The sequence below is a fragment of the Solanum stenotomum genome, chromosome 3 (assembly GCF_019186545.1).
Source record: "Solanum stenotomum isolate F172 chromosome 3, ASM1918654v1, whole genome shotgun sequence".
NCBI classification, from domain to species: domain Eukaryota; kingdom Viridiplantae; phylum Streptophyta; class Magnoliopsida; order Solanales; family Solanaceae; genus Solanum; species Solanum stenotomum.
In genome coordinates this window covers 27,646,370-27,671,374 of record NC_064284.1, presented here as the reverse complement: position 1 = coordinate 27,671,374, position 25,005 = coordinate 27,646,370, and the positions used below count along the sequence as shown (strand labels likewise).

Sequence of the window (25,005 nt, the reverse complement as noted above, 5' to 3'; positions counted from 1 at the left end):
TCCTCTTCTCTCTTCTTTTCTCTTCTTGAACTCTCAACTAAAACTCTAGGCTAATTTTAGGATTATAAAACTAAACCTAATAGGATTAGACCCTTAAAATATTACTAAAAACGAATTAAATCTGATTGGGTAAGGAAAAGACCAAAATAACCCTCTCTATTTTCGGCTAACCTTCCTTAACTGGCAGCCTATCTTCCAAAGGTCATATCTCACTCATCCGACCTCGAAACTTAGAAAACTCGGCGGCGTTGAAAAGATAATTCAAAGATCTTCACTACGATATCTGGTAGCACACCTAACTCATCCTGAGCTAGGAGTTATGGTTGTTTGAAGTCGACCCAAAACTCATACTTAAGCATAACTTGCAAAATTTCAGATTTTGCTATTTCCAATTTAATTCTTTTTGAAACTCAAGGTGCTACATCTAGTGACCTTAACACTTAAGAAATTTTAAATTCCTTGGTAAAATCTCATTCACTACGAAGAAAGGTTCGGGTCTTAGTTCGAAAATTTTCTGGGGTGTTACAAGTTGCCTCATACAAAAAGGTGCCTAAATACTTGTATATATTGGATAAAACATACCATGATTCACGTATTCCAATGAAAAAAAATCGTAAATAAATATTTGTATCTGTTTATATCATTGCATGCTTTTTATAAAGGAATTTGATTATTGTAGGTCAATTGTTGTTGTAGACACCAGCGATTGAAATCAGCATACATTGGTGCTTTTGTTTAGCCAACACTTTAGATAGAGCAAGTATTTGTGATATGTGAATTTAGTGTGATAATGTTTTATATTTATAACGTACATTATTGTTGTATAACAAAAAATATATTACATCTTGTCCACTGAGTTATGATTCCGAAAATGATATTGCTTAGACGTGATTTTTTTGAATAATTCAAATAAGCATATGGAAAAAAAAAAGAATATGTGTATAGTATATGATAGAAATGAGAGCATTATAAAGGTTGTTTATAAAGTATACAATAATATCCAATATTACGCTTGTATATGGCACTTGTGGGGCAATGTATCCTAGAATTTTAGAAAATCAAATGAGCATTTGAATGAGGTATTCTACACTATGACGAAGGTATACACACAAAATAATTTTGATAGGCTAATGAATAAGGTTGATCAAGTTGATATTAGGGTGAAGAAGTACTTGGAGGTGACATGATATGAGAAGTGGGCAAGATTGTATGTACCAGTTCATCGGGGTCAGATGATGTCAAATATTACAGAGTCCATTAGCTCGACATTGGTAGCAGCAAGAGAATCACCAATATTTGACTTTCTTGAATAAGGTGAGATTGATGTTTACTAGATGGAATTGCACAAATTTAAAAAAAAAAAAAAACATCATTCATAATCACTCCTCTTGAAAAATAAATTCAGGAGATGCTTGTACTTAATGAGGAAAAATCTACACGTATGACGTTATGTATGTTCATGTAAGCTGTTTTTTTATAGCGAGCTGGTGCATTATGTATTCAATTTCATTTTTTTCTTTTTATCTTCTTGTATTGAGTTGTATTTGTATTTAAAGTATATGTTTTTTTTTTTCAAAAATTGTATCAATTAGTTTACGTATTCTTGGTACATAACTATTATAAAATTTCGTTATCTTTTACTACCAGATACATACACCCAAAGTTATTCAACTAGATGGTTATGTATATGTAGACATTATCAAATATTATTATTGATACATAAACATTAATGCTTTTATAACAATATTTGTTTGTATCAACTCACTAGTGTGTTATGTATCACACACACAATGTTGTTGGGAACAATTACATGTATAATGTATCTTTTATAAAATATAGTATTCTCAAACAAAATAAGATACATAAATAGTAATGTATCATGCACTAACTTTTTAGGCATGATACGTAAATTTGAATTTATACTAAATGTATCTGATACATAGCTATTGTTTTCGACTTTTTTGAATCTATTACGATTTGTTAGAAATTTGAGAGAAGAAAATTTAAAATTCGAATTGTTTGAAATTATTACTATTTGGGAGAGATTGATTTGTGTGATTTGGGGAATTGACATTTAATTTTATGTTTAATTTCCTATTTAATCTCAACGGACAAGTTGTTTAATGCATCAACTGTTATGTATCCGGATGACACAAATTTGAAGGGATCTTTGTAAATTAGAAAAGGGTAGAGATAGAATGTAATTTGATCTTTACACGGTAAGATGTCTAAAATTTTTACTTTGTGAAATTTCCCCTTGGAAAAAAAAATGAAAAGGATTTGTGCCCATTGTACAAGGCTAGAATAATATAGGACGTGTGAAGATGTGTTGGTTATACCCATTCAAGTTGCTGTTTATTCGGCTATATTAGTATTCATTCATTTGGATTCTCTACATTTGCACAATTTATCTCCTCTTTCTTATCAAAGCCAAGGAAGTGCGTTTTAATTTGCAATTCTTATCATTTGAAAATTCATTCTATTTTTTTGAGAGGGTGATGAGTATTTTCTTTCATAGGTGAATGCGGTGGCTAGCTAGAGGGAAGTAGAAATGGCTTACAAGGTGGATCATGAGTATGATTATTTATTCAAGATTGTTTTGATAGGAGATTCAGGTGTCGGAAAATCTAACATTCTCTCCAGATTTACGCGAAATGAATTCTGTTTGGAGTCTAAATCCACCATTGGTGTCGAATTTGCAACTAGGACCCTTCAGGTTTGTTTCTGGTTTCTCCAAATTCCATGCATTTCTGAGTCTTGTACTCAAACATATATTTCATGGATTAAGTATTTGATTATGTGAACATAACATTTTACGCGTTGTTCATGACAGAAATGTGTTAACTTATTTTTCCTGTCTCAAAATTAGTAATAGACAATGAATTGACGTGGTGCAGGTAGAAGGAAAGACAGTAAAGGCACAAATATGGGACACGGCAGGGCAAGAAAGGTACAGAGCCATAACGAGTGCTTATTACAGAGGAGCCGTGGGAGCACTCTTGGTTTATGACATAACCAAGAGACAAACTTTTGAAAATGTGCACAGATGGCTGCGCGAGCTGAGGGACCATGCTGACTCCAACATTGTCATCATGATGGCTGGAAACAAGTCTGATCTGAACCATCTTCGAGCAATTCCAGATCAAGATGCAAGACTCTTGGCTGAGAAAGAAGGGTTGTCATTTCTTGAAACATCTGCATTGGAAGCTTTAAACGTTGAGAAGGCGTTTCAAACAATTTTGTTGGATATTTATCAGATAATCAGCAGAAAAGCTTTAGCAGCTCAAGAAGCTGGTGCTACTCCTGGTCAAGGAACTGTTATTAAGGTTGGAGACAATTCTGGCAATTCCAATCCCAGACCATGTTGTTCCAACTAAAAAAATGTGGGGCTACTTTTTTTGTTCTTGTAATATGTAAGAGTAGATTTATATGTGTGAGTTATGTGGGTAAGTTTTGAATTGAGGAATGACAGATAGGAATCTTATGCTGCTTAAAACTTGTAATTAAACACAGGTATACTTTTTGACATTCTGATTAATTTGGAGAATCAAAGATTTGTTTCTCTAGTAGCTTTTTGACATTCTGGTAGACAAGCAATCAGTTTTCGAATGTTGACTGAAGCTAATTGATTGTTTTCTGTATTTCGATGTGATCACCGTTCCACGATAAATTACCACATCTTATTGGCATTGCGTAGAGCAGACAATTAAAAAGTGATTCTTATGAATCTATCGTCTGGCTTGTTGCAAAGTAAGATTTCATTTTAGAACAATATTTGCAGGAAGTGGGAAGCTAAGACACTTTTGGAGCATTCAAATTCAATTTTTATTGCAGTTAAATGCAATACATGTTACATTTTCTTCTCATTCACATTGTGGCGTATAATCTTCTCTTTCGGACTGAGTGTCCACAGACAGAACCCATAAAAAATAAGAGGAGCTAATCCAGCTTTGCAAGATCAACTCATTTTCTCAGGGGAGCATTTCAATTCAATGATTTCTGGATTGCCATACAGCACAAGTGACCTTTGACAACATAACAATGATGGAATCATAACGGGAAACTTCCTGTCAGGCGAATGTGATCCAATGTACATCTTAAACCATACTTATTCACGGCTTCATTAGCAGATCTGAATCCCCCACCATATGCTGGAGAAGTATCATGGGCGATCTGGTGCATGAAAAACTCACCCAGCTTATTCTCTACTCCAGACTTAACACCTTTCTTGGTTGACGACATTGATGAGGATGAAGCAGTTGATGTTGATGGCATATCTCTGGATCCTGGCATTACCTCTGATTCCAGCCACATGTAGGAAAGCACTTGACAGATTCCTTCCTCTACCTCAAGGCTGAGATTACGGTATCCTGCAAATTTCATACAAGGTAACTTTTCTAAAGTAAATCAATTTAAACATATATTAGCTGCAAAGGTGAATATCCAGGATCCAGAGTTCGTGGAGTCAGAATGGGTGTGATCTTATTTTATGTACTATACATTTAAATGTCTTTTGCACATATTACATATTTCGAGCTGGAAGCAACGGGTTCAGTTGAACTCATAGAACTCCTAGATTGGCATCTGATTAACTGGTATCAAGCATCATGAGAGTTTGAAAATGAAACATCTAGCTGTCTTTTTATCTTTCTTTCCATGAAGATAATACATCCCTAAAATCTATTGCAGACCAACGTAGATAGAAAGATATGCTCAACTTACCTTTTAGACGTAACCATGCATGCATCAGTTCATGAGCAAGAATAGCACCAGTAAGTAATCTGCAGATAGAATGATATAGCAAGTCTATCAGGCCTAACACATAATCTTTTCTAGAGAGCATCTTAACTGGTAAACGAGGGTAACATATATGCCATTCCATATCATCGTCAGTAGGACATGCCAAGAGTAGCCAAAGAGTTATGTTGGAATAAAACAAACTGAAAGGAATTAGACAAAAAGAAGTTACCTTGGTAGACCGAACAATACTAGAATAGCTGTAACCTCACACTTTCTAGTTAGCTTCTGAGGGTGTGTTCTGATTCCCACTACTTCACGACCACCCATTCTTGGCCTCTTGAGTATCTGCAATAAGACACCATTGCTTGTAATGCATCAATAGGTTACCTAGATACTAACACTTTTAAGTAAGAAACTGAATGATTTCAAGGGACTGAACGGCTTACACTGGTGACTGTCTGCTCTTCTGATAGGCATAGACCTCTGGTTTCGGGCATATGATGGAAACCCTAAAGTATTTTCCAGTCAGAAATTTCCCAGACTAAAGAACAGAAAAACTACAGATACAAAGGCATCCTTACATGCTTCTCCCCTTCAATGGCTTCATTAAGGGCTTGTCTTTCAACAAGAAGCATAGGAACTTGCTGTTCTATTTTCATGTTCATGCCTTCATAATAGTCCCTGATGGCATGGTAAAGTGGTTGGCAATCCCCGGTATCCATGATGGCAGATTCCATGCACTCTAAGCATAAGCTCCTACCATCCCCTAGTGATACATATCTTGCATTCCATGGCTTAAAGAATATAAGAACAATATCAGCATCAAGCATGTTAGTTGAATGATAGGTGATCCAACATGTTTAATTTTACAGATAACCATACCTCCAGACGTTCACAACTACAGCATCGTTTGGTGACATCATGCTCATGTGAAGGACAATATTTCTGAGACCAAAACGGGTGGCACCTATACTCAATCAAGCCTGCTGCATTTGTTGGGATCTGAAAAGGAAATGGTGGATCATAAAATCAACTATGAGGGATTACACAGTTAGAAATAATCATTGATCTGCAAGTATATTTCAAATCTCATGAAATATTTCCAAAACTTCAAATATGCAATGGTGACTACACCATAAACTTAATAATATAAGCTGGTTCCTAATCAGAACAAAATATTGTTGAGCAATTTGAAAAAAATCTTAGAATATAATCTACAGAAGAGCATGCTGTAAAACGTTCTCTCTAGGTTGGTGAACTAGACAAAATTGTCTCAAAGATTGAAAAAATGCAAAACAACATCAATGGATGAACTAATGAAGCTGTCATTCCATCTCGATCTGTGATACTGCAACAGCAAGTGATGATTTAGATGGATGACAATCAGCGGGCATGTGCCAGTATATGCATTTGTCTGTTTGCATACATGCACAACTATACTCTCTAAGGATTTTGCATTTTCAACTGAAGAGCAAATATCAATGGTTTCTAAGTGAACATGTAGGAGAAGCCTATATCTGAAGATGCAGTCGAGAATAACACAATGAACCAAAAATTGGATTAACGATGAGCAATTTCCAGTAACCAACTACATGAAGAAGCATCATGATTCATGTCCTTACAAATTGGAAGCAAACTTCACATTTGGGGTGAGTCATTTCCCTGAAGCATGATTTGTGATATGTATTGTTCCCTGACAAGGAAAACTTGATTCAACAAAGAAACCAATGAGCTAAACATGAGGAAAGATATAAAACCACTCAGTCTGTACAAGAATTGAGATAACAAGTTTAATTTTCTTTTTTTTTGGGAGAGAGAATGAGTTACGGCACAAGATAGTTGAAGACCAAGGACAAGAATGCACCTCATGTTCAGTAATAGGGTAACCACAGGCACGACAAAGAAAGCACTCTGGATGAAAGAAAGTGCCCATGCACCCCAAGTAATTGCCAGAGCCAATATCCCCATGGCAGCCATTACATATCCTGCAAATTATACATGTGCATATAACATTTCTTGTACACAAAAAATACAGATGCTCCGTGATGGTATATGTTAATCCCGAGACAAGTGTGAACAAGCAGCAGTTTCTACCAAAATGTAATAGATGTTCCTTCAATACTTCAAAACTAATAAATATCTAGTCGAAGACACAAAATTTGTTTGAATGTGAATATACACGGACATCAATTCGTCTTAAATTTGAATTCGTTTATCCTCCAGTTTTCCCCAAAGGTTACAGGAATGGTTTCATCTGTAATAGGTATTAGCATGCTACAGTTTCCATTTTCAGTGAACAGTCACAGAAAATTTTCTCAGTAACACGACTTAAAGTTGATGCCCCGAGAATTTACCACTGTAGAGGCAACCTTCTGTGAAATAAAAATCCATAAATACTACGAAGCAGAATTTTTTCTTCTTTTCTTTGATCCCTTTTTTAATTCCATCAAGTAAAACTCACAAAAGAAAGGACCCCATGCAGGACTTCTTTCTCTTTACCCCCTAATAATTATTAGTGGATAGAAAGTTATTTGAGCTTTGTAAGACAGGATTAATTGCAATGCAGTAGAAGATAATTAGGCTAAATTTCGAATGACACAAAGCAAAAGAGGATATTTCAACAAAATCCAATTACCTATAACTTCTGGGATTATATTCCCAAGGGGCATATGAAGGAGCATACGGAGGGGGATATGGAGGAGGATATGGAGGATATGATGACGAACTAAGGTCATGGTTAAGTGATCTTTCCAGATCTTCATCATTGTCAGTCCTGCCTTTGTATCCTGTGAAGCACAGAACTGTCAGTCTCAACCTCAAAAGAGTGGAATTGGTAATATAGTGGTATACTAAGTCAATACTCAATAGAGAACCGAACAATGTATATAGATCTCTGGAGGACAGCAACAAGGAAATATTAATTTCATAGACTTGAAAAAATACAAAAGAAGAACTTCTAATTGCCACCTGGTCTTTTCAAATCTTCGGACAAAGAGACTGCAGTCGCACGGTCTAGTTCCTCTTTCTCTTTACTAGCCTTAGAGCGATCATCCTGATGAACTTTAAAATTGTGTTAAGAAACATTTAATCAGACGAGACATCAAATTCAATTTTAAAAGATAATACAAAGTTTAGTTGAAGCAAATATAAATAACACTTATCATGTGTTAAAAGTTGTCCAGCTGAAACATAGAAGTGGCTTTTGATGGCGAACTCGTCTATGGTATCATCATCAGCTTTCTTTTTATTAAGCCAAGATCACATATTGGATCATTTCTTGGTGATAAAAGAGAGATTTTGAAAGAAATATGCACCACATTTCACATTGCAGGTCATTTATCCAGAATTGTATACACTGGTACAGCAAGCTCTGAATCAAAATTAATGAAAAGTAAAAAGATTACCAATGTTCTGGCAGGAGCACGCCAAACCATATTCTCATCTCCTAGAAACTGGGGTTGCTGTCCACGTGGCGATCCCCTATTACCCTTGAAAATTTTAGTCAGCCATTTCATAAACCTTGACTTCCTCTCTGCGTATGAAGAAACAAAGTGACCTGCTTTAAACCCCACAATCATATCATCATCAAAAAAGCTAATCTTTTTACGCAATTCAAGGAAAATACTCAAAAGGGTATAAGTTAAATAGCAAAAAGATTCAAAAAAATCAAATCTTGAAACTTGTGAAACATTACCATATATGCAAGGCTGAGAAAACTGATTGACAGTTGAAGAAGACATGGGGAAAAGGTGGGAACAAATTGTGAGAGAGAAAGAGAATGGTAATGTAATGGAACAGAGAGAAGAAGAATGGCATCATTGGAAAAGGGTAAGTTATAAGAAAAAGCAGAGAATCTTTGAAAGGGAAAGAGATTCTTGGCTTGGGAGAAAAATAATAAAGGATGGGGATTGGGGAAAAAGTGGGAGAAGAGAAATGGGGGAATCTGATCGTGATGGAAAGGGAAGGAGAAAGGCAAAGACAAACTGGTTGTTTCATTGGAGTGTGACTGAAGCCTCACACAACTCATATTCAACATTCAAGAATGTCTTCCTATGAGAATTTTCACAAGTTGGATGCCACGGAAAAATATGTTCTTTTCTCATAATGGGATTCTTTTATACTCTCTTTCAAACAATAGTTGTCCACTAGTAACTTGACACACCCTTTTCAAAAACAATAAATAATAGAAATAATATTAATATATTATTTTTTTAATTTTATTAAATTTAATGCTTTAAAAATATTTAGATGATAAATAGTACTTATTTAAAAGGAAGAGTAAAATAGACTCAAAAGATAAATTATCTCATGATTTTCTAAATTGGACAAGTATTGTCGGAAAACTATTCTAGTATAAGTACTACTCTTTTTCTATTTTATATCGTTGACATTACTAGAAATACATATCTCAAATTACTTATATATTTATTTAATTAAAAGATAAAAACTAGTTCAAAAATTTACATTTTACCTCTCTAATTGATATTCTGTAAAGCCTAAATTGTGTTTATATTCACTCTCATCCACTTTGAAATACTTATAAGAATTGTTTAAAAACAAGTGCCAAAAACAACTCATAAAGTGGGAACTTCAGTTAATCGAGAAGATCAACCGAAACAAGAGAGTGAAGAGTAAAAACTAATCATCCAAAGCTTGAAGAATCAAAAAAACAAATTGAAATGGGCGCTAAAAATATTGAAGATTCAAAAAGTTCAAAGTGATGGTTGTCGGTTAGAGAATCTCCTAAAAAGAGTTAACGTGTATTTTTTTACTATATCACTTATTATGTTGAGTTTCAGAGAATAAGTAAGTACTTATAAAGTTTTAAATGATTTAGTCTCTTTATTTCTTTACATGCATCTTGAGTATATCTTTATCTATTACAATCTCTTTCTTTCCATTATTTCACTTCGGCGTAAATTACATACTAGTACACACGTGATTCTGCTCTTGTAGAATTGCACGCGCAATTCAGCTCTGGAAAAACTCCTTAGGGTCCATAGAGAGATGAAGTTCATAGTCAACCTCTGCCTCTCAGATAGCTTTCTTTTTCAACACTTCTATGTGGAGATAGATGTAAGATTAATATGATTGATAGTTTCAGTTTACTATTTGAAGTTTTCCTAAAGCTCAAATTGGTTCTGACCTTGTTTCGTAGTGAATTTATTGATTTGAATACTTCTAACACTGTTTTATTTTTTAAATTCATCAAAAAAGCGATAACTAAAAAAAATTGGTTAATAGTCAATCGCTCTACCAATGAGCTACTGAGGAACAACACATTTAATGTTGGAAGTCGACTCTCATTCTTTGGACCAACCTATGACCGAAGAAAAATGAGTTTGTCACTCTTTTTCACATACACCAAGAGAAAGGGTTATGCTAGCAAACCCCCCCGGCCGGAGAGCCCCCGGGACAAGGAGGCGGCAATCAACCATCCACTCTCGAGATTCATATTGATCAATAGATCTTCGCGTCCTGTCAGTTCGCTAAGTAGACTCACTTTACCGAGGGGCAACTCGTACCTTTAATGTACTGATGTCATTCGGCTTGCATCTTTTTATGATGCAGATACATGTGTTTAGGACCATCAATAGGCATTTCGTTGAGATTACTCTACACTCCAGGTAACTTTTGGTGAGCCCCTTGCATTCCAGAGTACTCCGCATTTACTTTCAGTTTAGTAGCTTTGAGATGTCATGGATCTTGTCCCGGCACCTATCTTATCATTAGAAGCTTCATAGATAGTTATATTTGAGATGTCCTCAGAGTTATTATTAAATTGTTTTACAACTACTATGTTTATTACATTAAGTATTTTCAGATATTTGAGTTGAGTATTGACTTTGAGTTTAAATGATCGAATTTTGTTTTAAGCCGCATATTGCTTGAGTAAGTCTTCCGCTAAAGAATTAGCCAGACCAAGGGTTCGCTTGGAGACCAGCAATGGTTCTCGATTACCTACCACGTCTAAGGTGTAGGCTCAAGATGTGACAATACTACTTGAATACCACAAGTCACAATCACAATTTCATTGCATCAGAGTACCTACATGATATCATTTTGTATGTCTCCCTACCATGCATTGCACATATCATACTACAAAGCAATAAACATACATACATATATCGAAAACATACAACCATCACCTATATACATACACTTATATGTCAATAGCCTAAAATACTAGACCTCATTATGAGTGCACATTCATTCCCTGAGAAATATCTCCCTAGTCCACGAATCAATACTTTTCTCGTTAATTTAGTTCCCCTTGATTACCACAAGTTTCAGAAATGACTATAACCTAACAATTTCATAAACACATAACCTCACAATTAGCACCATATCACCCCAATAAGGAAACTCAAGATTAACAATCAAGAACACTAAAACTACCCCTTGTCATTATCTCTTTCCGCCTTAGCAGCAATAAACAACAATATTTAACCATCAGACTCTGTGCCCGAAAGCCTAGGCATGAAACCTTTTGTCAATCTATAAAATACCATGAAGTAGAAAACATGTCTAACTATTCAATTAAGAAAACCTAGCCTACCTGGGCACCGAACAATTGCTGCAGAAGTCTAATCGCGAACCCTGACTCCTTTCGTGAAGCCTTAACTTGTTCTTGGTCTAAAATAATAGCATAATACAAAATCAATCACAAATGACTTAAATATTTCAAGATTATATGCAAATCTCAAATTCTAGACCAACCTCATGATTTTTCCACTCATTTTAGGACTTTCCCACCAATAATTCACCTAGAACTATAAATTTCATGGTTATACTCGTGAATTATAGTAAATAAATCAAGAATAAACATTCTTAAGAATAGCCTAAGGTCTTACACCCTACAATCCTCATGAACTCAGATTTTCTCCATATTAGTATGAATGCAAACTATCCCCTAGGGTCATAAATATATTTTCTAAGGATTAAAGAATCAAACAAGCGTTAGATTGATGGGAGGACTTATCTTGAAGAAGAAAATTAATGAAAAACTGAATAAATTGCCCTTTCCTTGCCCTAGCATGACCTTGGACGAGTTTGGGAAGAAAAATAACGTTTTGAGGCTGAATATAACTTTTAATTTTGTGCTGCCCAATATAGTTGCGTGTTATAGCGCGCTGATTCTCGCTATAGCGGCCTCGATTTTTCAGTATGGATAACATATGGTAAAATGATCATAACCTTTTACTCCGAACTCGAAATGATGCAAACTTAGTGGTGTTGAAAAAAATACTCATATACATTTAATTTGATAGCCCATGGGACACCTAGTTCATTGTAGACTGATCGATATGGTTGTTTGAAGTTGAGATTAGTTTAAACTAAAGCTCATAACTAGATCAGTAAGGACACTTTTAACAAACTTTGTGATAGCGGCATTGTACGACCTTAATTCATAATTAATGCATTCACGTACCAAGGAATTGATCCTAACTCTATAACGAATGAGATTCATATAACCTTATTGCAAATATTTTCAGTAACGGCGGAATATGTCGTTACAATTTATGTTCGCTAGAAATGATGATCGTGATAATGGTTGATGTTAGTGGCTAGTAATGATGATAATGATAGTTGTGATGGTAGAGATCGTATTGTAGTGATTGTGACGATGACAAATAGTAGTGATTGTGATGGAAGAATTGATTGATGTTAGTAATTGGAGATGTTGATGTTGGTGATTTGAAAAATGTTTGGTAGTTGACAACGTCTAGGTGGTAGTTGGCGGCAATGCTAATTGTAGCGGTGAAGGTGGTTAGTAGTGGTGAATAGTGGCGGTGGATTTGACAACGCTGACAATGGTTGATGGATGAAGAAATGTGATGGTTGACGATGTGTTGGTGTTGGTGCTAGTGCAAGTTATGATGATGAAATTGTGTCACGACCCAGAAATCTCAGTAAATCATTTATCATATATAATGGATTAGTTAAATTAGATCGAGTTTATCGTTTTTAAAATTTCATGAACTTTTTTTAATTTTTATTTTATATTTCAAATATTAATATTATGTAATTCTTAAAATTTTATAATTAATGTAAATACATGTACAAAAAGCAAGTACCATAATAATAGTATTTTAAAATCACATCCACGAAAGATCATGCGATATCTCAAGTATTATCAAAGAATGTGGTGTAATGAATGAAACAATTTCTCTCATAATTAGAGATCTCAAGTTTAATTTCTGAATATTACAAAAATCTGATTTGAATATTAATTAGTCAGACTCGGTAAAAAAAAAAAAAAGTTGCATTTCAAGCCTGGTTGATGCACTTGAGAGAGGGCGCCCACTTTTTGGGCCAGCACTTTTTTTGAATTTGCAATCCCCTTCTCTCTCCGGTAGGGTTTCAAATCAAACACCTAAATTACACCCACTTCACCCTTCTCTCTCTTTCCCATCTTCTGAAAATTCAAATCTGTAAATTGTACATTTCACAATCCAAGAATCTATTCATAGATGAATTCTACAGATTCGATAAAAACCCTTTTGGCTACTACTGGCGGTGACACTGTTAAGCTTTTTGACCTCACTTTGGAGCCCCGTGATCCCTGCATTCTTAGTTATACTCCTTCCCCTGGATTCCAAGTCAATTCCGTCAAGTGGAATCACACTAGTTAGTTCCCCCTTTCTATCATGAATTTCAAATATTTACATTCTTTTTGCAAAATGGATTTACCTTTGGGTGTTGCAGATTTGGTGGTGGCAAGCGCTGGAGATGACAAGAAGATATCTTTGTGGAGGAAAAATGGACAGAGTTTGGGGACTGTACCACTGGCCGGCACTGATGGTGCTGACAATATCGAGGTACTTTTGTTTACCTTTTTTTTACTTTTTCGCTGCAAATTTAGTTGAAATCTAAGATAGATACTTTGTTGTCCTGTTATCAAAATGTATTATTTCTTTAATTTCCAATTATTTCAATGGATTTTGGCACATCTTTCTTTGAAAATGGTGAATTTTGAGAGGTTAAAGATATGTTGTAGTTTGGACCAACTTCATTTTTACCTCTATTTGCTGCTGAAAGTTACAGGAAAATTTGTGCTTTCATATGATAGGTTTTCTTTTAGATTGCACTGGGCAGGCCTCAATGATGTTCTCACATATTAGAGAGATTTCTTAAATATTATAGCGTACTGCTAGCACATTTCAAAAAGAGACATTGTAGCACCTTGAAACTATTGTACCATGACTAGGCTGCTTTTGCCATTACATTTTATCTAAGTTGCTCAGACTCTTCTCTTTCTGTGCCGCATCAGTGTCGACACGACGTTGGTGTGGTGTGGGATCCGTACGCGATTTGGTCAACCGGTTTTGGGTACTTTGATCAAATTTAGAGGGAGAAATTCTGGAAAGATTTCATGATTTATGTTTTCAAAACAAAAGCTAAGGTGAAATTGAAGAAAATGGAATACCTTGTATATATAAATTAAAATTGTCAGTCCCTTTCCTTTTATCTCCTTCCAGGATTCTCCTTTGGATCAATAGTTTTCTCAAGTTTTCCACATAATATCTCATAATTTAGGTTTAGTAACTCTAATTTTAGATATTTCAATTATTTTTAGCCGAATTTCCGCACCCGTATCCATAGATGGATCCGTATCCCCGAATCTTAAAATTTAGATCATAGAGGATCCGACCTCTAGATCCGCACCCGTATCGGACACCTGCACCCAAGTCGAGCAACCTTAGCATTTTATGCAACATGGATACTTCTGGTTATCCATACATGGATCCGTATCCCCGAATCTTAAAATTTAGATCATAGAGGATCCGACCTCTAGATCCGCACCCATATCGGACACCTGCACCCAAGTCGAGCAACTTAGCATTTTATGTAACATGGATACTTCTGGTTGTTCCCATAATACAAAAAAGAAAGGGTAGGCTGATGGGGGGAATATATTTGAGCTGTTTTTTACAGTAGTAGCTTCAAATATAATTTTTTTCCCTAATAAAGTAATTTCGAATAATGATCATGTTAAATTGCCCTGGGCCATTGATCTAGTGGTAAGATCTCAACACATGATGTGTGGGTTAGGTGCACATCATGGGTTCGAACCCGGTCACAGATAGAAACCTAGTGTTTAAGTTTAAAAGGGTAGATGGCGGACCCATTTTCTACTGAGTTTTGAACCATTCGACACGGACCCTTGGGGAATCAAAAAAATATTGATTATGATAAATTACTCATGTATCATCTAATACTATTCTTCTACAGGGGTTTCCCTATTTTCAGATGTTGAACGGTAAGTTTTTCAAATACTGTAATCAGTGTTAAAACACCAAATGAAAGTAGACATCAACATGACATTGTTTGAACCATAATAATTTTGTTAAGAGGAAGCCAAAACGATGTCATTTTTGCTAAATTAGAAAAGCGTGTCTGCGATTGGCTTGTAAGAATTCCATAATTTGCTATATTTACCGATCAGAAAAGAGTACCGTACTTTACATCTTTGTATATTGAATGCGCTTGCCTGAGATTTTTGTGTTTGCCTCTGTGTTTGAATGGGAGAAAGATAGGGTTTTGGTCGGGTATAGAATGGATCCTCATTGCTCGATTATCATATGGTATATATGTTTATGAAAGAAGGATGCTGCATAAATGTGTGCTCTATTGCTATCCTGTGGCAAAAGGTGACGATAAGAAGATTGGTTGGAATAAAGTTAGCTTCCCTTCCCATCCCCCATTACCTAACACGGGTCTTCGGTATAAGCTGTCAACATTTTCTTAATGCCCAACTTGTTAAGTGGGCTGTCAATCAATTAAGTATCTACAAGTAGTTCATCTATATCACTTGCAGGAGTCTATTTCAACAATTAACTTTAGCAGCAAAGCGTCCAGATACATTTGTTCTGGAGGCAGTGGCCAAGTTGTACGAATATGGGATTTGCAGCGGAAGCGTTGCATCAAATGGTTGAAAGGTCATACTGATACTATTAGCGGTGCAATGTACAATTGTAAAGATGAGCACTTAGCTTCTATCAGTCTTAATGGGAATCTTATACTTCACAACCTTGCTTCTGGTGCAAAGGCTGCTGAACTCAAGGATCCAAATGCGCAGGTTAATTCATTCTTTCTAAGTCCCACTTTGCTGTATAGCATCTTATAGCTGCAATTTGCTTTTGGTGTTTGGAATGATGCTTTGTTTTCTGATGCCATTGTTCTTTGTCTGATTAGGTTTTGAGAGTGCTTGATTATTCGAAGATTAGCAGGCACCTATTGGTTACAGCTGGTGATGATGGATCTATCCACCTGTGGGATACAACTGGTCGCAGCCCCAAGGTTTGTTGACATTCTGGTGTTTTGAGATGATAAAATTTGATTTCATTATATATTGTGTTGTGCCTAGATCTGTCTTGGTTAAACGGTTTATAACTGGAGATTAATAGGGAATTCCATTTCTTTCTCCTTGCAATCTGTATTTGCAAGTTAGATCTCATCCGCTTATTTGGTATAGGCTAGCTATTGGCTATGACATAGAACATTTCTGAAAGAAGAATCAGCGATCCATTTTCAACTTACAACTGTTGCTTTTCAGAGGGCTTGACGGTCTATTACTCATAAAAAAAGAAATTTAGCACTGCTCTTTGGGGGTTTGGTAGTCAAAACTCACAGAAAGAGAAATTATTACTGCAATATATGCTGTGCTGTTAGAAGTGCTATACGTTATAGCTTGTGGACTTCAAAGTTGGAGTCTGAGCTTGTATGTGATGTACAAAACACTGAAAAACGGTTATGAAGTTTTCAGAGAGAGTTATTTCGAAACCTCCCAGTCCCTGTCTCAGTACATATTTTGCCTCCCTACCTGCCGACGTTCAGAACATGTCATGGTCCTTCTACCTATAAAAAAACATGTCATGGTCCTTTCTCTGATCCTTCCCCGATGTTCTTCTTTTTCCTACTCTTCCTTCCCTTAATTTCTTTGAAAGATGAGACGTGGATATCCTTCCGTCTTCCCTCTCTGCAATTCCTTCCACTTCCCGTCCTCAGGCATGCTTTGATATCCATAATGGTTAAATTTTCCAAGTGCGATGGTATCTTGCTTTGCATTTTATGTTAATCTTTATAATCCCCTAATATAGTGGTTGACCTCTCTGAGTTGATGTCTCTCACGTGTACCTGTCTTGCCTGCTGTGCATTGTTTTATTGGATTACTGATAATTATTTTACCTTTGACAGGTTTCTTGGCTAAAGCAGCATTCTGCACCAACTTCTGGCATTAGCTTCTCACCAACAAATGACAAGGTTTTTTCTCTATTTAACTCATCAACTGGTAAACGTATTGTGTACCTGTTCTACTGGAAGAACTGTAAATCCATCCTCTTGCCAAATAATGGGAATCATTTACTGGTGTGGTTTTACTGTTGTGATTGCAGATTGTTGCTAGTGTTGGTATGGATAAGAAGTTGTACACTTTTGACTCAGGGTCAAGAAGGCCATCATTTTGCATTCCTTACGAGGCACCTTTTTCTTCACTGGCATTTACTGATGATGGATTCACTCTGGCAGCTGGAACAAGTAGTGGCCGGGTGGTATTCTATGACGTTCGTGGAAAACCACAACCCTTGACTGTGTTACGTGCTTATGGAAATTCTGAGGTATTCAATTTTTTCTTTTCTTAATAAAGTGTTTTGTGTTAAGTATCAGTTTGTCCTTGACTGTGTACTTCTATTATGTCATTTCATTACCTTGGTTGGCAAACCATGAGAAAGGAAAAGAAAAGGAGAGAATAGATTCAGTTCTTATTGCCAAAGGATTGAGATATGTAACTATATAATAAGCCCATATGGAGTTGGTATGCATAAATACTGAAGTCCACTTATTGTCTTTAAATTGTTTTGTCCGTGATGATAGAGGTGGATATGCATGAAAATGGTAAATGTGCAAGAAGGGAGGAGGAGATTAGGCGGACAAGTAGGTGACCCACGGTTCTTCCAATATGGCATGTAGATTTTGAGAGGTTATAGATAGCCAGCATTTGCTTCGGGGAAGGGGAGGTAGTCCCACAAGCTGTTGACCATCTATGATATGCGTAGGGTGAAGCAATAGGGTTCAAAAGTGGCACATCACTTAGTCAGGCATGCCAACCAAATTTCTGGTTGGTCAAATGTGGATAGAATTGAACACATTTCTCAATTTCCTGAAATCACAGACGTTGTTAAGATATCCTTGTTTCTTCCTTGGCTAAATGTTTCTTTGTGGCATTTGTGTATCAATAGTAGACCAATGTGCATAATCTGATTGATGAGTTGGAAGATGGTATGCAATGTTGCCTTTTGGCAATGGGCAAGGGAGCTGGTCTGGGAAACTCTTCCTCTTACTCATTCTCTTTCACTCTCTCTCTCTCTCTCAGCAAAATTAAACAGCATTGTATTTCTATATCTGTTTGCATATCAGTATAAACATACCAATGGAATCCATGCCGATATTCTGCATCTTTTAGCATGTACTGGCTGACGTTCATATATTTTGTTCATCAGCTTGTTAACTTTAGTTTTGTTCCTCAGTTCTGACAGTAACCTTCTTACTACTCCCTGATTGACCTCCTCTTACTAGAAAAGTGTGATGAATTTACAGGCTGTGACAAGTCTATGCTGGCAAAGAGCAAAACCTGTAATAGTCAATGAAAACAATTGCGCAACAGAAATGGCTCTCCTGGGCAGTGCTTTGGAGGATTCAATTTTAATGCCTGACCCACTTCCTGCTATGATATCATCAAACCTAGCAACTTCTATGACAACATCAGGTTCGAGAACCACTGTTCGTTCAGGTTCTGTGGACTCGTTTTCTTTTCCAGCAGGCATTACAGAATCTACATCTGGGACAACAGGTTTATCTCCATCTGAGGAAACACCCATACGAAGTAGTTTATGGAAAGGTGGATCTTTGGCAAGATTACATGCTCCTCGTAACTTCAAGGATGATATGGAAGTTTTTTCTCCTCTTGTTGAAGTTCAGCCAATTACACCTTCACTTGATAAGTTGTGGGATGATCAGGAAGGTTTTAAAAAGGATTTTGATAAGAAGTCATCTTTGCTATTTCCTTCTTCTCTAAGGTTTCCCCTTCCAGTTGAGGGTGGCAATGAGAACCGCCCCATATTTGATTGGAAATCAAGTTCCTTGCCCAAACAGGTTTGGATCTTGTCTGGTTCATGTGCCTAGATTTATATTCTTTTGGACAACAAATTATTTCCTTGGTTGCAGGACATTTGGTGAAATTGTGAGTTGCTCTTCTATATACTAAAATGATTGACTTGTTTGTCGAAATTTCTTATGTTGTTGGATGCAAAATGGTGCTTTTGATATCTAGTTGAAGTAACTAATTTCTTAACTCCTTCATTCTTGGGTGCTAAATAATTTGTGAAGTCAGTTCAAAAAGTGGTGTCGGTATTCTGAAGCTGAAATCAATGACTGGGTTTAACATTACAATGCATGAGTTGTTATCTTTCCTTGACAAGTATTTCATATCTTTGACATTCCTGCAGGAGGACGCTTCTTTTGCACAGTTGTCTTCTACTCCTACATCTTCCCGTGGTGATGATTCTTCCTCCATAACTCCTCCAGAAGCTTGGGGTGGTGAGAGATTATCGGATAGATTATCTCACCTTCGGCAGTCAGGAAACATGCCTTCCCGTTTTGCTATCTCAACATCTGGTCCTCTTGCACCAGGAACTATGTTATCTGGCATACAGGATAATTTTCCTGCAACTCAGAGTATCAGCTCTTTGACTAGTTCTAGTCTAAGTTTGGCTAATTTGCGCATAAAAGAAAATTCAAATGAAGAAACTATTCTAGGATCTTCAGAACACGTGAGTTCCACATCCTTTTCAGTTGGAACAAAAGGCATTACGGGGCAGGGTACTCTTGATTCTCTTGGTTCAACTATGTCCCTCCCACGAAGATTTTCTAGTTATGCTGAGAGAATAAGCACCACGCCATCCTTTAGTGATGGAACCCTTTCTGTTGGTTCTCCAAAAACTAAGAAAACTGGAGCTGAAACAAGGGAGGAGCTTCTGAATAGCTTGTTATCTAGGTCGGACACGTCGTCTGCTACAGCAGCTGGTGCTTTCCAAGCAATGAATGTATGAATCAGGAAAACTTGGTTGTTCCTATCTTTGGCATCATTTGTTATGCATCATCATCATGGATGTTTTCACCTTTTGTGTTTTTCGAAGAGAATCTCGGAAGCATGAGCTGGTGGAAAGATCCTTAATGATGAATCATTCCAAATGACAGAATCATCTTTTTAATAGAAAGTTTTCATTTGACCTAGTGAATTTTTTCAGGGTGAAATTAAGCAATCACAAAAGTCCACACTGCCCGAATTGCAGCAGGGAAGTTCCTTTACACTCCAGCTGTTTCAACGTACACAAGAAGAGACTCTTTCTTCCCTTCAAAAATCCATTCATGAGGATATGAGGAATCTTCATTTAGATATTTTAAGACAATTTCATATGCAAGAGGTACATTTGTTAACTTTGCACTTTCCTAGTTCTTCAGTTGAACAGTATCTCTTAGATTTTTGCAAACATTGCGCAGATGGAAACTTCTAGTGCTATGAAATTGATACTGGAAAATCAAGCAGAGCTGATGAAAGAGGTTCAATTACTTCGAAGGGAAACACAGCAGCTTCGACAGTTATTATGACCAGAGTATCTAGAGATCTTGTCATTACGCATTCCTTTAGTTTTAGCCATGTACCCAATGCTGTTTTAGGAGATTTGTACTGACAGTTGTGTAGTGACTAGCGAGTGCGGAAGTGTTTTTGTGTGCTTATCTAAATGTGGGCGAATTTGGGGGTTTATTTTATTTTACCCTAATATAGTAAATGAGTGTGTGATGGCTGATCAATACTTGACAGTTAAGAGTGCTGTTATGGTTGTGTACAGAAAGTTGGCTAGGCCAATTTCAGAAATTTAATGTACAGAACTACAGATCATCTGATTCAAAAAAATATCCTTCCAAGTCGGAGCAGGTCTCATCTTTGTTTATTCATATTTTGTGATGTTCATGGGCTACTTCTCAATATTAGATTATTCCAACTGTCAATTTTCAAAAATAATAGTACATTATACTGTGCGTAGTACTACTTGGTTTGAGAAAATATTCGATTGATGTCGATAAAAATGAGCAGCTAAGGGAGTCCTATCAACTTGTTTTGTTCTAGGATCATAAACTCATGAGTTTGGTCTTACTTCACCGTCAAGAAATGATATTAGAACATAGCACAATTTATCTTGTTCATCTACTTTATCTCTTTAGATGGTACCATAGTTTTTACGATTATTCGTTTATTAGGTGGAACCTGGAGGGTACCAGTGAAGTAGCAGCCATGGTGCTTAAAACTAGACTTTCTCCTTCCTTTTTATTACTTCATTGTACAACTTAGCAAAATGATCTGGTGGATCTTTGTATTTGTATGAGTTTGTATTGTGAATCCTTCTACTTATTCCTTCGTCATTTGGACCTTGAACTCATCTAAACTCAATATTTTAAACACCTTTTTTACCCTTTAATTGTGCGTGTACCACAAACGCCTGACACGTAATTTTAAAAATAATTATAAAATGACACATGTATATATATACCACTTTATGTCATCTTGACATTTTTATTATATTTAATTAATATATTTCTGATTTTTGTTTGCCTTTTGCCACCAAACCCACCACCCACCACTTTTCCCCACAATCTCATTTCATTTCTCTTTCATCTTCCTTGCACTTTTTTTTTTAACTTCTTCTACTCTTTTCATTGAAGAAAAAATACCAGCAGCAATCAAGGCAATCCGTCTTTGTTTTCATCCAAATCGAAGAAGAGAGGTTCACCGCTTGAGTGTACAGTGTGTCAACGTCGTCCTAGACCAGTATCTATGTGTGGTATATATATACCCACATTTTTTCTTTCTCATTTTTTTCTTCATTCCCACAAAATTGTTTGAGTATTTTTGTTGATTTTGTTCGATTTTTAATTTATCTATGTAAATTTTGTAACTTATTTTCGTATTTGTATGTTGTTTAGTCTAGATTTCATCTTCTATTTATGTCTTTGTTTAATTTTTAGATTTTTAATCGATTATACTAATTTTTTTGAAATTTTTTGGGGATTCAATTTGTTATGCTTTCAATTACATGTTTCATGATTTCTATTAGATTATAGGATCCTAACAAAAGCAACCTTCATGATGATATAGAAAACTACAATAGGATCAACCACAAAATGAAGCAAAGAATTAACTGGAAATGCATAGAAATAAAAGAGGAGTATAACGATGAAAAAAAATGGAGAAGAAATTTAGAGAAAGAAGATAAAAAAAGAGGCAAGAAAAAGCTCAAATTTGTCTAATAATGGTGTTAAATGCAAATGGGGAAGAAGATGGCTTTATAAAACTCTAATGTGGCTATTAGACCTTTTTAACGAGATTTCACGCTCCTCAAGTGTGTGTATCACACGTCTCTTGGTTGTGTCTGCCACATAGGACGCCAAGTCAGAAAACATGTTTAAAATGTAGTGTTTCGAGGAGTTCAAGAGTTCAGTTGACAAATGATTAAGTAAAAGGGTTTAGAATACAAACTCATACAAGTACAAGGATCCACCAGACCCTTTTGCCTAACTTAAATTTGATATAATTTCCTTCATTCTTGTGGTAAATCATACTGAAAAACATGGGAAACAAGGTTTGCTAAATGTTTCCAGGGTGCTCGTAGAAAATGAATTAAGAAGTGGGAGCAAATAAACTTGAAATATGTAAGAGCTTGGGAATCCATAAAACTCTTCAACAAAAGCGTGAAGCATCATCATCATCACAACACAAGAGGAGCAATACACCACAATTGAGGATTCACTTAGACGAATGAAAATGCAAGCCAGTACATGTTCGAGAAATCCTTGTTAAGCATGCGCAAAGTGATTTGACTTGATAATTACTAACAAACATGAAATTGGAAATGCAATCTCCTCAACAAGCAACAACCTGCTGCAAGAGCAACCAGAACTAGCTGATAAAAGCATATTGAATAGAGCGCTGGCTAACTCTGTATAAAATTCACGAAACATTTCTATTTTATCTTGCCAAAGACTAGGATCTCATAGTACATTAACTTTATCAATGATAGACAGACATTACGATGTAGCCAAATTAAATTACCCCTGCTAAAACATAAACATCAATCAAAACTTATGCGAACCTACGCCTCAATGAATTTCTTCAGATTCTTAAGCCACATCTTGTATTCTCTGCCATCCTTGTTGATCATGTACTCGTGCAAGAAGTTGGTTGTGCTGGGCTTGATACCCCTAATCTCCAGATACTTGTGGAAAGCCTTTTGGAGGTTCTCATCCAAATCCCTGATGATGATTGAGAAGCAGATATATTCTATTAGTATAATGAACACAGATAAGAAATTCGTTAAATTAAATTTTGAAGACTCACGTGAAATCAGGTCCTTCATAAGCAATCTGATCCTCAGCAACATTAGGATCTTTGATTGACAAAGTGTCAATAGCAATCTCATCAGCAAAAGATGTGATACCAAACTCCAAAGATGGCCCATTCTTCTTAGACACCCTAACAACTAGAGGAATTTGGGACTGATTGGCCCCTTCGTTATCAGGGTGGTCACGATCGTTGTCATTCTCATCTTCATCACCAGTAACAAGGTCGGGCATGTGAACTTCGACATTAATAGATTCACCTTGATACTCTCTTGTCAATGTTATAGTTTGTTGTCCAGGATGATCTTCAATCTCGAAGGGGAAATCCTCAGGAGCCTCGTCAACCTGCAATCACAATGAAAAAAACAATGATAACAGTACTAAATCTGCTAATCCAGTAACATTTTTTGGGTGAAACTGAATTTTGTCCATAAGATCCACTAAAAACAGAAACAAATCAGTAGCACAATCCAAAAATTACACGATTTTAACTAAAATTAAAATTCATTTGCCACACATATATAGGAAAAAGGAGAATTGGGGAAAATCAAACCTCGTCTTGTACGTCGGATTCCTCAACACATTGGATTTCGGACTGAAGGACTTTGAGGAGTGATTCATCAGAACTCGGCCTCTTGGTAGAATAGAAATGAAGGGTGGACGGTGCTGAGCTCCGAAAGAAGTTTCTAGAAGCAGCACTACGGTTAACTACGGTGGATAAGAGAGCAGAGGATCGATTATGGTAACTCTGTGTTCTACAGATCATCCGAGCAGCCAAGGGTACAACTTGAGAAGCAGTCCTTCTGATGATGTTAGTGACAGCCATTTTCGCAGAGGTAGATAATTTAGGGTTTAAGGAGAAGAGGAGGCTTGGGTTTAGGGTTTACGCTACAGGTTATATTAATAGGAGAGTTCTCCACTTTTTTTCGGAAATTTACAACTTCAACTTGGGGTAGAATGGGAAGTGCAATAGCAAATATAACACATTTTCTCTTTTCAGTTATTATGTTGATCAAATATAACTTTCATTTCATATTAGAATTTAATAAAATAATTGTTAAATGGGAAGTCCACACTTTTATATTAGTAATGGATACTAATTACGAAAAAGACATGTTGTGCATGGGTAGAGGCCAATCCACGTGCTTACAAGGTCCACGTGTAGCCGTTAACTACGAAAAATATTATGTATATATGTGTATATAATTTGAATGTGAGATATATTTTAGGCTTAAGTCATCGACCGCCCCTTAAAGTTGTTCGCATAATTCACTTAGACACCTCAACTAATACTTGTACCTATTGAACACCTAAATTGTTCAAAACATGTACCTATTAAACACAAAACGTTGATATGGCAAAAAATGTGTTTTGCACTTCCCTGAAGCGCATGAAAAGATTCAAAATAGTGTTTTTTTGAATTTTTTTTACATTTTTTCTTCTTTTATTGACACTTGGCATTATAATTAACTTTAAAAACATTTTTCCTCTTTCATTTACACTTTTTTCAAAAAAGAAAAGGATCTCACTCCCTACCTATCATCTTCTTCATACTTTAGTTTGCAAAACATTCTTCATTTTAGCTCCAACATTGTTTTTCTTTCTTTAACATAAAAAAAAGAATATTATTTCTTTCAAATATGAAGATAAATGAAAATCAACTATGAAGATTCAGATTTGAAAGAAAGTAAGACTTTCTTTCGTATGATTTATTTCAAATCTCATAAAAATAAGGAACAAATATGAAGAAGAAGAAAGATGATAAATGATTTTACATATAAAAAAAGTTAGCTGATATTTGTTTATTAA

General features: G+C 35.8%; 4 protein-coding genes across 7 annotated transcripts; 2 read left to right on the top strand and 2 right to left on the bottom strand.

Moving 5' to 3' along the window:
* The first annotated feature begins 2,483 nt into the window (after window positions 1–2,483).
* LOC125859471 (ras-related protein RABA2b-like) lies at window positions 2,484–3,477 on the top strand. The gene is made up of 2 exons (XM_049539242.1): window positions 2,484–2,716; window positions 2,898–3,477. The coding sequence occupies exons 1-2, from the start codon at window positions 2,552–2,554 to the stop codon at window positions 3,375–3,377; spliced, it is 645 nt and encodes a 214-aa protein (XP_049395199.1). The 5' UTR covers window positions 2,484–2,551; the 3' UTR covers window positions 3,378–3,477.
* Window positions 3,478–3,949: 472 nt separating this feature from the next.
* LOC125859445 (protein DA1-related 2-like) lies at window positions 3,950–8,818 on the bottom strand. Of its 3 annotated transcripts, none has more exons than XM_049539202.1 (12): window positions 8,435–8,818; window positions 8,145–8,272; window positions 7,708–7,792; window positions 7,376–7,526; window positions 6,605–6,725; window positions 6,363–6,446; window positions 5,623–5,742; window positions 5,322–5,534; window positions 5,187–5,249; window positions 4,970–5,085; window positions 4,723–4,781; window positions 3,950–4,370 (listed from the first exon to the last, which is right to left on the bottom strand). In XM_049539202.1, exons 1-12 carry the CDS (start codon window positions 8,478–8,480, stop codon window positions 4,051–4,053), a joined length of 1,506 nt encoding a protein of 501 aa, XP_049395159.1. In that variant the 5' UTR covers window positions 8,481–8,818; the 3' UTR covers window positions 3,950–4,050. The 3 variants fall into 3 exon arrangements, with proteins under 3 accessions (XP_049395159.1, XP_049395158.1, XP_049395157.1); XM_049539201.1 differs by having other exon boundaries at window positions 8,145–8,296; window positions 8,435–8,495; XM_049539200.1 differs by having other exon boundaries at window positions 8,145–8,299; window positions 8,435–8,482.
* A 4,206-nt stretch (window positions 8,819–13,024) lies between these two features.
* LOC125859439 (protein NEDD1) lies at window positions 13,025–20,739 on the top strand. 2 transcript variants are annotated; one of them, XM_049539191.1, is made up of 11 exons: window positions 13,025–13,371; window positions 13,450–13,562; window positions 15,563–15,823; window positions 15,940–16,044; window positions 16,942–17,007; window positions 17,139–17,360; window positions 18,340–18,508; window positions 18,593–18,894; window positions 19,248–19,844; window positions 20,049–20,225; window positions 20,302–20,739. In XM_049539191.1, the coding sequence occupies exons 1-11, from the start codon at window positions 13,215–13,217 to the stop codon at window positions 20,407–20,409; spliced, it is 2,277 nt and encodes a 758-aa protein (XP_049395148.1). In that variant the 5' UTR covers window positions 13,025–13,214; the 3' UTR covers window positions 20,410–20,739. The 2 variants fall into 2 exon arrangements, with proteins under 2 accessions (XP_049395148.1, XP_049395147.1); XM_049539190.1 differs by having other exon boundaries at window positions 13,026–13,371; window positions 18,340–18,894.
* Window positions 20,740–22,650: 1,911 nt separating this feature from the next.
* On the bottom strand, window positions 22,651–24,106 carry LOC125859470 (uncharacterized protein At2g39795, mitochondrial-like). The gene is made up of 3 exons (XM_049539241.1): window positions 23,750–24,106; window positions 23,195–23,541; window positions 22,651–23,109 (listed from the first exon to the last, which is right to left on the bottom strand). The coding sequence occupies exons 1-3, from the start codon at window positions 24,020–24,022 to the stop codon at window positions 22,950–22,952; spliced, it is 780 nt and encodes a 259-aa protein (XP_049395198.1). The 5' UTR covers window positions 24,023–24,106; the 3' UTR covers window positions 22,651–22,949.
* Between the last annotated feature and the right edge of the window lie 899 nt (window positions 24,107–25,005).

Excerpts from the sequence above, each read along its gene's own strand:
- LOC125859445 (XM_049539200.1), bottom strand. The coding sequence starts at position 8,480 with ATGTCTTCTTCAACTGTCAATCAGTTTTCTCAGCCTTGCATATATG. Across the intron at positions 5,743-6,362 it reads GTGAAGTTTGCTTCCAATTT|ATCCCAACAAATGCAGCAGG; the intron begins GTAAGGACATGA and ends TTTCCTTTTCAG. Across the intron at positions 5,535-5,622 it reads GTAGTTGTGAACGTCTGGAG|CCATGGAATGCAAGATATGT; the intron begins GTATGGTTATCT and ends ATATTCTTTAAG.
- LOC125859471 (XM_049539242.1), top strand. The coding sequence starts at position 2,552 with ATGGCTTACAAGGTGGATCATGAGTATGATTATTTATTCAAGATTGTT. Across the intron at positions 2,717-2,897 it reads TTGCAACTAGGACCCTTCAG|GTAGAAGGAAAGACAGTAAA; the intron begins GTTTGTTTCTGG and ends GACGTGGTGCAG.
- LOC125859470 (XM_049539241.1), bottom strand. The coding sequence starts at position 24,022 with ATGGCTGTCACTAACATCATCAGAAGGACTGCTTCTCAAGTTGTACCC. Across the intron at positions 23,542-23,749 it reads AATCCGACGTACAAGACGAG|GTTGACGAGGCTCCTGAGGA; the intron begins GTTTGATTTTCC and ends TTGTGATTGCAG. Across the intron at positions 23,110-23,194 it reads TATGAAGGACCTGATTTCAC|GGATTTGGATGAGAACCTCC; the intron begins GTGAGTCTTCAA and ends AATCATCATCAG.
- LOC125859439 (XM_049539190.1), top strand. The coding sequence starts at position 13,215 with ATGAATTCTACAGATTCGATAAAAACCCTTTTGGCTACTACTGGCGGT. Across the intron at positions 13,372-13,449 it reads CGTCAAGTGGAATCACACTA|ATTTGGTGGTGGCAAGCGCT; the intron begins GTTAGTTCCCCC and ends TGGGTGTTGCAG. Across the intron at positions 20,226-20,301 it reads GACAATTTCATATGCAAGAG|ATGGAAACTTCTAGTGCTAT; the intron begins GTACATTTGTTA and ends AACATTGCGCAG.